The following is a 12167-nucleotide window of genomic DNA, read 5'->3' as shown; positions in this document are numbered from 1 at the left end:
GAGATGGGTTCGTTGTTCCCAAACTTGGTTCGGTGAAAACTTGCTTGCAGTCAGCGTTGCCAGTATTCCAGATTTATCTGGATTTTCCAGATTTTCGGTCATCCGGCCAGATACACAGACAGATCACGTATATTTCCAGATTTTTAAAATGTGTTCTAGATTTTCCCAGATTTTTCAAACATGTTGCTTTAAAAATATCATTGCAATAGATTTACACTCTAATCAAAAAATAAAAACTGCTTCATTAATTATTAAAGGCCATCAACGTTGGAAATTATTACAACATCGTACATGCAATTGTTACAACATGTTTGCATGTTAATGGGTTGCAGAATCATGGAAATGGAGCCATTTTCTAAAGATTATTCGCTGATTAAAATCTTCAAACTTTTATAAAATAGTGGGCCTGAATGTTTGTTTAATTGGAATTTTTATATATTTTATATATTTAAAAAAAAATCAAAATTTCAATATGGAGGAATTTTTGTATTTTTTTAATTTAGAGAAATCGAAAACTGTTCAGGATTGAAAACAATAAATTCAGCCTTGGAAAATTAGCAAGGCATTTGAATCTAGACAACCACCAGGACTTTGAAGTATGTTTGTGAGATTTTTGAGGATAATTCATAAGGAAAATTTGAAAGGCATCTGATAATTTTTAGCATTTTTTAAAGTACCGGTGAATATTGAGTTACAGCAGTCTGAATCTCTTTAGAATTCTGAATTGCCCTAGAATTTCAGAATTTTAAGGTAATGTTGAAAATAGTTTACAGTGAAGTGTGAGGCAAATTCTTTGCGAAACCAAAGGAGAATTTCAAGTTGATTCTGAGTAGAGTTCCATCTATCTTTGTAAGCTTCGTGGTCGTGCGGTGTCACCCGTCCTTCAGGCGTATTGTGTGTGCCACGAAGTGAGAGTTAGATTCCCGCTCCAGCCAGTGGAACTTTTCGCAACCTGAAAATTTCCTTACTGGTCTACTGGGTGTGGTGTGTTGTCAGTTTTCTAGTGTTAAGTTTTCAGTCTGTGCAACCTCCGGTTGAAGATAGTGTCACTTGTCTTTTGAAAACTCTGATGACAATTGCATGGAGATTTTGTGAAGAATGGAAATAGAATTCAGAAGAGAAATCAAAGCAAGTTCTTATGATGAAACTTAAGGAGTATGCTGATACGAATCGTGAGAATAATTTCAATGGAATTCTGTTCTATGTTTTTATGGAGATTCATTTTTATAAAATTTTGAGAAATTTAATCGGAATTGTGCCAAAAGAACATCTGGAAATTTCTGAGCTATTTTGGCAAAGTATTTGAGTACTTAGCAAAAACTGAAAAGGATTTCAAAAAAATTCTGACCTTACTTACGAAGCAGCTCAAAGGGAATTATCGTATAAGTCTGAGAATAGTGTGACGGTCATTCTGAAGAGTGTGACAAAGAAATTATTAAGAATATTCTAATGGAATTTCATAAAAAAAGATGAGAACAAAATTATGCCAATTCTTGCAAATTATTGCTAGTTTGAGGGAGTTCTGGAATCGGAGAGTGATTTATAAGAGATAACAAGAGAACTCTTTGAATGTTACTGAAAACGTTTGGATATTATCAAGATTATTTTAGGGGAATCCAGAAAAGAAATATGATGGAACTCTGATGAACTCCGAAAAAAGGACGAAGATATCTTGTAAAGATTTCCATGTAAATTCAGACTAACAAAAAGTTTCATGATCTGGAACCCAGGAAATATATAAATTCCGCTTTCAGACTTTCATTTTAGTTATATAATAAAATTATTCGTAATATTAATGTAAACAGTTGAGTTACCTGTAGTTTAGGTAAACTGTGTGTGAATACCTCGATGTTAGGCTTTGATTTCCACTTCAGCATGGTGAATCTTACTTTAAAATAAAATTACCTACTGTCTACTATGATGTCAAGAATTACATTGTAAGTCTGATCAACCTCAGGGTTATATTAGAATTATTTAGAACTATTAAAATCTTTAAGACATATTATGGTACTGCATCAAAAAGTAAGGACTACATCTACTATTAGTTTTAGAAAATCCATCCCATCAAAGTTGCTTGATTCTTTGCTTTTCATTCTTTTTAAAAAAAGTTACAATTTAAAAAGAAATTCTAAAAATATTTTCTGCTGTATTTCACCAACGATTTAACTCAATTTTTGAAATGCTGCGCAATGGATATTCAAACATTTTGGACACACTGTGTCAATACTTTTCTTAACTTTTAGAAGATTTAAGCAATGCTAATAAGTTATTTGTTTTATTTAATTTATTTAAACATGTAATTCATAAACATTCTGGTACTTTGAATAAATTTCAGATGATCATACTGACCGAATTATACAAGAGATTGGCACATCACTTTGATTTCAATAGCATTATGCTAAAAACAGGATTTTTTTTAGCCTTCCAGATTTTTCCAGATTTTATATTTTAACTGGTCCAGACTTTTATGAAAATGAGCTGGCAACGCTGCTTGCAGTAGCGTTGTATTCCGAAGAGATCTGCTCGGCACAGGAAAGTTCAACATCGCAAGCAGGTCGGGGACATTAGTTTCACCATTCAACAGCTTAGCAATAAGCAACGATTGCTGTACTTTCCGTCGTTGTTCCAGTGTGTCTAAGCCCAACAGTCGGCATCTATCAGGATACGGTGGCAAATTATCAGGATCATTCCACGGCAAGTTTCTCAGTGCCAGACGAATGAACCGTTTCTGAACCCGTTCGATCCTTAGGCACCACGTGACATGGTGAGGATGCCAAACGACGGACACATTTTTCCAAAATTGGAAGGACAAGTGCACAGTGCAATGACTTCCAACAATGTGGATCCGAAAAATCCTTCGCAACTTTGGAAATAAAGCCCAACTGTCGCGTTGCTTTCGATATGATCGCTGAACGGTGTAAATCAAAAGTCATTTTTGTGTCAAGTTGAACTCCTAGATCAGTCACACTGGTAACTCTGGTAAGAGTATCGCCGTCGATATGATAGTCAAACAAAATTGGATGTACCATGCGATTAAACGTGATTAACTGACATTTTTCCACGCTAATAGTGAGTTTGTTTCTCTGGCACCAATCGGCAAACAAAGTCAGCGAGTTTTGCAGAAGCCAACAATCTTCTTGTGTGCACACCAAATGTACAGCTTTAAATCATCTGCATAGACCAGTTTGAATCCTTCGCCCAGAACCAAAGCAGCAAGCTGAAGTATATATAAATTTTAAATGAATTTCATGTAAGATAATTTCACTTAGATTCTACATGAATTTCTGAGTGGTGATGGCACAAACAAAACCTAACATGGCGTCCGAACGGTGCATTGCTGACGACCGGTTGCTAGATTTGCAAATTCCATTGGATTTGTTGAATTTTCTGAATAATAAGTTGTTTTATTTTCGTCATCATACACCATTTACTAATCATACATTTTTTTGTAGAACGAGGAATCTACGAGTTTGATTTCCTTACCATCTCAGATTCACAAAGGAAGTGCAGCTGGCCGGGGGCGGTTGACAGTTGCATTGGATTGTAAGTTTTTGTGTGTGTATAAAATAGCTTAAACGTGTAAGGGGCTGTTCAGTTGGGTGAATGTGTAAAATTTCTGAGACCAGAATTTTTATTAACCACCCTGTCAATGCACATATCCACCAGCACCATCTATATTTTCGACATCGCAGCGCACTCTTTGTTTTGATGGATTTTCTTCGCCAATCCGTTTTGCTTTGGTTGTTCGTCAACCAAGCGCAATCCACCCGCTATGCTCTCTCCCACTGATCACTGGCGGTTGGTGGACCTGGGCTGGGGGCTGGGTGTTACTGAGACGGGAGGTAATCGAGAGAACATATCGAAGCTTTTATGCTCTCGCTTCATTCGCAAACCAAACATCCTTCAGTCTCCAGTTAGCTTTCGTCCGGTGTAGACGTGCGTGTCATTGTTCGTGACGGGAACGGACATCCCTCGGGTGTACGGTTTGGTGTGTGATATCAGCTGGGAGGGGTCTACAACACTTCCAGACTGTCTGCTTCTTCTACTTCGGGGCACAAAGTGCTAACGGTGACTTGTGTAAATACAAACACGTCTGTTAGTTTCGGTTGGTGTATCATTTTTCCCGTCGTCATCGTCGTCGTCGTTGTCGTGTTCTGTTTTGGAGCATAAAATTACCAGACCATATTTTTGTAATGCTGTTCTTACCATGGGCGAACGGTTGAGCAAAAGGGACAAGTAGGAAAATTCTCATTTTCTCTCTCCCAGCTGCCAGTGTGACACGTCCTTGTTTTATGTACGCTTTGAATATCCTCTCTCGACTATCGCGGTCGTCGCCTACTGTATCAGTCGCCAGTCCTCCTAGAAACGCGTATCCCTTTTGATCGTAGTCGTCCGTGTCCGTCGCCTGCTGCCTGGCTGCTGTCAAAGGGAGGAAGTGATGATGGCTGCAAAAATGGATGCGTGAATAAAAGTGAAAAAATTGATCTTCCTCCATCGAACGCGCGTGCAAAACGGGAAACTTACTTTGATCGCGGTCCGGCAATGCAAGTCAAACGAATGGATTTAGTGAAATAAGAGGCTCGTTGTTCGATAGAAAACCAGTATGTCCGATGAGGGAAAAGCTGTGAATATGCTATGGGTCAGGCGAAAAATCAATTTTCGTGCTAAGTGAAAGTTTTCCCTGGCTAGAAGTGTTTGAAAATATCGCAGTTCGTGATTTAAGGATGGGTGTGAAATGCAATCGTCCTGCTACGATAGAAGTGGCGTGCTAGTTGATTGAATTTAAATAGGATGAAAAAATTGTAATGAAATACCCCACACGCCAAAAAAAGGTGTGGTGCGTCAGTCCCCGTCGTCTTCGTCCCGTGTGCATAAGGAAAAGCCAGTGAAAATTTTCCGATATAGCAACTACACCAACAAAGCTCGCACGAAACACACGGTAACAGTGCACAGCAATAACATCAATAGCTGAAACAGGAGCAGCAGCAGCAGGAGGAATAAACAGGATACTCCTTTCCAGAGAGAGAAAGAGAGAAAGTATGGGAGAGTGAGAGAGCGAAGAAAACAAGGATACTCTTTCTCTTCCGAGGAGAGAGTTGTTGACAGTTGTGAAGGCGTTCTCAGTGCTCACAGCTGCAGCAATTTCGTGTAAACACAGACTGACTGTCCTTTGGGAAGTGGGAGTCCCGTGACAGGATTTTTAAAAGCCGTGACAGCGGACGACAGCTGAACAGGATCAAGGAGGACGCGAAATTGTGGTAACAATGACTATTCCAGTATTTTTGGAAGGTAAGTGGCAGTAGATAACCCTGATGCTGGACTCTTATCGTATTTTGTTGGGACAAAAATTTACTACAACTAGATTAAGAATTACGATGCAAAGTTACATCGACAGGCATAAACATAGATCCGTTTATAATGAACAGAAATCGGTTATTGGAATGACTTACTAGGAAGGTTGCTAGGAGCCCATGATTAAGAAACCGTAAATTATTTGTCTGTCTGTGATTTTGGTAGCTTAAATTGATGTCTGCGTTTGGGAAGTCATTGCAGTTGCTTGTGTATGAGATTTGAATCGAGTTCAATGGTTTTTCGAGCATGCTTCTGTTGGAATTTACGAAAATGTTCGTAACGGAACTTGAACTAATGGTTTGGTTTCCAACCACATTACAACGACCACCACGAGCTCTCCCCGTCATCATGTTATTCCTCTTATCTTTACTTCGCTCGTGTCGTCGCCTACTGCGTCGATTCGCAACGGTCAAACCTTTGGTCGTCACACCTAATCGAATCAATATTATCATCACCCTCATAGTGCCTATAATAACCTTGAAGGTGTCTACTCCATCATGATATAAACTAAAACAGTTTTTCGTTGTCTAGTTATAGTCACGAAAAAAAAAAACAAAACTCAAAGAAGAAAACTTTCTTTTTCATTGTCAGGGCTGTTAGCTTTTCGCTTTCGCACCTGCACCCGCGGAAATCGAAGGTTTTCTTCTACCAAAAATACAAATGTGTTGCTTTGTTGATGATGGGGTCTACTAGTGCGGTAACAAAACAAAAACCGTCGAGAAGGTGAGATTTTAATTTAATTAATGGCGGCGCTCACCTACTGCTCCGTTGTGTTGCTATATGTTTTTATTGTTGATGAAGAGTTAGCTCGGAACTGGGGTGGAACATCATAGCAGCAGCCGGTTCCTCGAATCATTTTTTTTTTTCGGTGGTAGCTTACGAATTTTAACGGATGGAGAGATAAACTATGGGAATAAGTGGATGGTGGGAAAGTCCTACCACATGAGTTGATTAGATAGATACTGGGAGTAATGTCGTTCGATAACCTCCACAAAGCCTTCTAATGTTATGCTGTGGAATGATGGTTTTGGTGTTATGCAAATGTTAAAATGTCGCTGAAAGTCTCTCTAATAAAGTAAAGAAAAATGTTACAATATCATATGAAAAATTGCAGGACTGACGGCGATCTCTGTGTGTGATTCCTTACCATAAATGTAATGTTTGTTACAGCATCTGTATATGCGGTTATTTTTTATTATTGATTTCGCATATCTTTCAAACAAAATCGCAAGGGAATCTTCGCGGTTGGGTGTTTGAACTCATTCGCATGAAGCATTTAAACTATGTCAATCTATCCAGCGGGACAAACTTAACGAATTTCAAGGTTGATACGTGTTTTGGAATGTACCAATAGCGTATCATAGCGTACCTTCAAGGATTTTGAGCGTACCTCAAAGCTTCCCGGAAAACCCGTGTCCCTCTGTATAGACATACGATTTTAGCAATGACCAAGTCGATCGACCAGATTCCTACGGAAATGTTGCGTACCAAATGCGTACTTTACGAATCTGTAATTCATTTTTAACGTACCTTTTATTTTCACTTAAATGCTTATACTAAACTTTTTAAATCGGTTTATATATAAATTCTGGGCACGGAATTGGATTTATCGGAAAATTTTAGCCTGATTTCATATAAAAAACATTATACTTAAGTGCATTCTAGCCAATTTGAGGACCAAGAACCTTTTTTTTATTTGCATCCCTTAAAAATATACTAATTTCGAACAAAACCGTTAATTTAATGAATAATTATGGAGACCAGTGTCTGTTTTTATCATTTACCATCACACGCAAGGAGTATCGCTTCAACCCAGTGTAGATGAATTGCGTTTGTTTTGAAAATCTTCGCTGTTACGTACGAGTGAAATGAGCGAATGAGTTCATTATACATCAACGAGTACGCGTTTGTTGATATTCTCCAGTGTTTGATTATCCAACCCAAAATTGTCAAAATCAGAAATGATCCTCAAAAGCAGTGCTGTAAATTTTCATATCATTCGATTGAAGATGAACCACTACAACCATTCAATCAATTCTGTTTAAACGAATTCTCACATGACCATAATTTGAAAAGCCCCTTTCTCATTCGAAGCTCATTGTCACTGTCAATTGAGTCACTCAGTATCATTTGATATAAGAAAGTGGAGTATGGAAGAAATCCAGCAAAATGGGCCCGAACAGACAAGTCGGATGTCGGATCAATGTAAGGCTAATTTAAGGTCGATGTCGACCCAATGTCGTGTTGTTGTCGGGTCAATTTTGAGTTTATGTCGGGTCAATGTCGGGTCAACATCGGGTTGGGGTTTGATAGAAGTCAGGTTGGTGTCGGGTTGGCTTAGCTTTTTCGCCGGAATGTCGACCAGAGCTCCGTTTGTGTGTAGGATACACTCAATTGAATGATATATAGCGTTTCTCAAATGAGAATGATCCATGCCTTCGTCAAATGACTAAGCAACTGATATCATCCATTCGGAGGAGGTCCCTTTTGATAGCGAATAGTTACTTTTCTCATTTTCATCAAAAATGTTCAAATGATTTTGAGAATTTACAGCACTGCTCAAAAGCAAAATAATCAAATTCATTTTGGGCAAAATGATTATTTTGAATATTGTCGACTCCAAAGCCTAAAACCGGGATTTTACCATCAGTTCAGCTTGAGGCAATAATTTGCCATCGGTTTGTGTGTAAAAACTAACACTATACGTCCTTCAGCGCTAAATTTGAGTAAAATTTGCATTTGATCCTCAAAATCATCCCTACCAAGATTGTACATTTTCCTTTATTTAACGTCGGTCTCTGTTCCGCAATCTAGTGCCAATCACCGACGGGCATCGATTGCCATCCATTGACGACAATCGAATGTGCAGGAAGGCAGCTTCCACACCTGCGTAGGATATCGCACCCATTCATCAACACACACATGGGCCGGGACCAACGGCTTTACTTCCCTTCCGAAGGAAGACGTGACCAGAGATTTTTATACCTCAGAAAAATCCCACCGACCTCGGTTGGGATTGAACCCAGACCCATTGGGGTGTTAGAAAGCAGTCACGCTTACCACTACACCACCGGTGCCGGCCTACCCCCACCAAGATGAAGATGAATATTAATATTGACAACAACGGAGGCAATAATGAACATCCAGCCACGAATGAAGAAAAATAAATGTTGACTACGATACTCAAAGGTTGCCTTGATCAAGAGAATGTTGTTTTGTCAAAATTCAGATTCATGCAAGTAGTTGGTCGATCTGTTAAGGTTGTCTTCATTTTCAGCTATGTTGAGTGTAGAAGGAATGATTTTTATCAGCACTGATGGAGACGCATGGTGCTGCTTACACGGTAAGAAAAAAGTACCCAAAATTGAGTTCCTTTCACTCATCACGTGGCTTCCGTGGGGCCAGGTAAAATTAAGTTAAAGAAGAAAACTCAATTTTGAGTAATCCTGGCGTTGACCAAGTTGACAAAAAAATAATAAAACGGAGCAGACTGGAACCGAACCATGGACGTTGAGATTACGGGGCCCGTGTGTTGACCACTCGTCTCTCAACGCTTGTGAAAATGAAATGGTTAAAGGCGCATAAAAGCAACCTCAATGAAAATAAACTTATTTTTGAGTTCATTTATTATTACTCAATAGTTGAGTAAATTTTAACCAACGCCGCTTTTCTGATTCACTCAACGGCGGACCTCAAATGATAGAACCCAACGTTGAGTTTTTTTTTAACTTAATTTTGAGTATTTTTTCTTACCGTGTAGAAAACTTCATCATGAGAAATGCCTTGATAACTTTCTGATCGGTCGGTCATGACCAACGTACCCAATTGGAATTCACTTTCTGATAGAATTTACCGGTGATTAAAATAAAAATTAATATTATTTAAAAATTCCCTTTTTTCGACGATACATTAGAGACAACCTGATCAAATGATCAGATATCTTTCAGAAACTATTCCTTAATATCCCTGGAACACTTTCTTATTGGTCATGACCAACGTAACTAACTGGAATTCTCTTTCTGATAGAATTCATGGGAAGTAAAGCCGTTGGTTACCGGTTCATGAGTTGATGAGTCGATAGGTAGGGTCCAGGTGTGGGAGCTGCCTCCCTGGCGTCGGTAGCATTGGTGCTCAGCACGGAAAGCAAGATCGACCTGGAGATCGACGGAATCTAGAAGAGTTGTTATGTCTCAGAACATCCCGGCGGCGCTGACTGGGATTGAATGAATGAATTATCATTTTTTATCGTTTGATAGTTAGTTCATAATGCAATGACCATATTGCATCCGGTTCTTAGTGGTTTTTGATAAGTCTTGTTGCCGATCATCCTGAGTTGGAAACATCAGCCTTCATGTTGCCATCAGATTCGAACTATCGACAACGTGCAGGGCCACGATTTGCGCTAAACAGATTTCCTCGCATTGAGACATGCACTTAACCATGTCAGTTGACCAATTCTTGGCTCATCGAAACGAACATCAAAATCAAGGCTCATTTACGCCTAAAAAAACATCCAAAACGGAGGGGGACGAAACTTTTAGATTAATTCTGAATAAATCCACTTTATCCGATAAAATCTCCAAAATAAATAATATCGTTTTGTTTTATCGATCACATCTCTATAATATCGGGTCACATCTCTAACTATCTCATGACAGATTACGGTATTTGAGGACGCCGCGAAGGAGTGTCTCGATGATTTTGTCGTCTCTTTCATTCTTCCACTCTTTGAATGGAAGATGGAGTGGAGAAACATTCACATTACATAAGTGATCGTATGGGGGAAGAAACCAAAGGATTTTTCGCTGTCAATAGAGAGGAAGTTAGCCGTTAGGATACAAGACAATAGAAAACGAAAAGATGAAGACGATGATAATGTCACGGTTTGGAGATGTTCCAAGTCGAAGGCGGAAGTGGTTGCGAAGGCGAATGAATTTCGGCTGAAGGCTGGATTTCAGAAGAGTTCGGTGAGGAATGGAGGTCGTCTACATGCTATTTAAAGAAATTCGTTGGTTGTAAGCTTCATACGAAGAGCTTCGGAGTGTGCCTCTGCTGTAGATGATTGGGGAAATGTAGAATTTGGGTGGTGTAATCTAGGGGCAAGTCAGCTGTACTCCGAGTTAATATTTTTGCATAGAGCAAATTTGAGTTACTCATAATTACTCAAAAATGATCAAAGCAGTCACAGTGAATAAACATCGACTGCAATCCAACGAAAGCTTGTGATGAGGTTTCGGAGTCGATTCCAGACTCGATTCCGATGATGGTGGATGATAACGTGCCTATCGTATCAGGCAGATGGTGATACGACTGCGTAGTGTACCGTTGGTGGTGGGTTGGTATGGCAGTTTCGTGGCTATATGGAACTGTTTCCGATGCTCACGTGCTTCCTTCTGACTACGTCAGTAGTTGACAACAAGGCTGCGCTTTGTCGAACCGATAAAGGTGAACCCCTTAGCGATTCCTGGTGTCGGATAAGCATCGCAGAACCCTTCAACTCAACACCTGTGTCTCCGTGTTACGATTTCGCTAAGATCTAAGATTTTCATTCTATATGTGTGTCATGAATTGAGTTGATACAAGTATTGCACCAAGGAGAGGATGAGTTACCTATTCCTGAAGAATGGAATCCTTGATCGTAGCATTTATTTGAATAATTTAGTAATAAAATTATTAACAGAATGCCAGTTTCTTGTTTTCAGTAAATCCTAGCGAATGCTTGCATATTGCATATATCAACAACAGGAAATTTTTTATTGCAATTTATTTAATGTATAAAGTACAATGTGCAGTTGCAATAATAATATAATATTGAATATAACTGCAACATTGCTGCATTGAATTCTATCACTGCCCCAGTAAAAATCATTGGAATATTTTGAGAGCCGTGATTATTTCAGTCGAGATCCAGACAAACCAAATGTCTTCCAGTAAATATTCATAAATGTCCAACTTATTTTTAATCTGAAAAAGGTATGAAACAATTAAACAATTAGAATCGATAGGCGATGGGCTGGATCACTAGACTACATTTCAGAGGACGAACAGTTATGTAATTTGAGGATGATGTTCCGGTATGAAACGCGGTTAGATGATATTGCTGTTTGACAACTCGGGAAAGAGAACAACATAAAAGGTTAAAAAACATGGTTACTGAGTCGGCTTATATTGAATTTTGAGCAACTCGAGTTACTCGGAGTAACTTAAAATTAACTCTGTTCTAGCTCATGATCAAAAGCTGTCTTGCCCCTAGGGTGTAATGTTATTTCTGCAAAACTTTTTGAAAATATCAAAAAGCAGCTGCTGTTGGCTAGCTATAGAGCTTTTTGACGTTTAATCGGCGCTAACTAATGCACCATTTAAATTGAAGGAATGTGAGCAAGAGGGAAACAGATTAGTAGGAAAACAAACCCCGTGTGCTAGATAGAGAAAGATGATTAAACGTCAAAAAGGTCTATGAGTGGTCCGAGGTGCGATTAATAAAGTGACAGACAGTCAAACCGCGATACACGCTAAAAATTAAATGAGAGAACGGTTGGATAATTCTGACCCATTCAAGATTATCGATGAATAGCGGATTCTTTACGAATCGAAAAAATCCCCAAAAATCGAATTTATGAAGCAAATATTATTGAAATCTGTTAAATAAAATGTAAAATGGATTAATTTCGTCCCTCTCGATTGAAAGTCATTCTGTCTTCTCTTCGAGCAGATCCCCTTTACCATCAACAGAACCACTTTCGATCAGTTTGCATGCTGTTTGTTTTGGCTTGACTCGTTTCATTTCGTCTTTCATTGTCACATGAACTTACTTT

The 12167-nt window shown here is 38.8% G+C and overlaps 1 protein-coding gene across 2 annotated transcripts in view; it reads left to right on the top strand.

Annotated features, from left to right (window-relative positions):
- Positions 1–3898: 3898 nt before the first annotated feature.
- Positions 3899–12167, top strand: part of Myo81F (Myosin 81F) — a 211987-nt gene continuing 203718 nt past the window's right edge. For both annotated transcript variants that reach the window (XM_065239781.1, XM_065239780.1), the window contains exon 1: positions 3899–5289. In XM_065239781.1, the coding sequence (XP_065095853.1) occupies positions 5265–5289 (25 nt within the window). In that variant the 5' untranslated portion in view covers positions 3899–5264. The remainder of the gene's footprint in view (positions 5290–12167) is intronic.

This window comes from Ochlerotatus camptorhynchus, unplaced genomic scaffold, assembly GCF_037179485.1.
Source record: "Ochlerotatus camptorhynchus isolate MF236.1 unplaced genomic scaffold, CSIRO-AGI_Acam_v1.1 ptg000062l, whole genome shotgun sequence".
Lineage (NCBI taxonomy): Eukaryota > Metazoa > Arthropoda > Insecta > Diptera > Culicidae > Ochlerotatus > Ochlerotatus camptorhynchus.
This window is presented reverse-complemented; position numbering and strand designations above follow the sequence as displayed.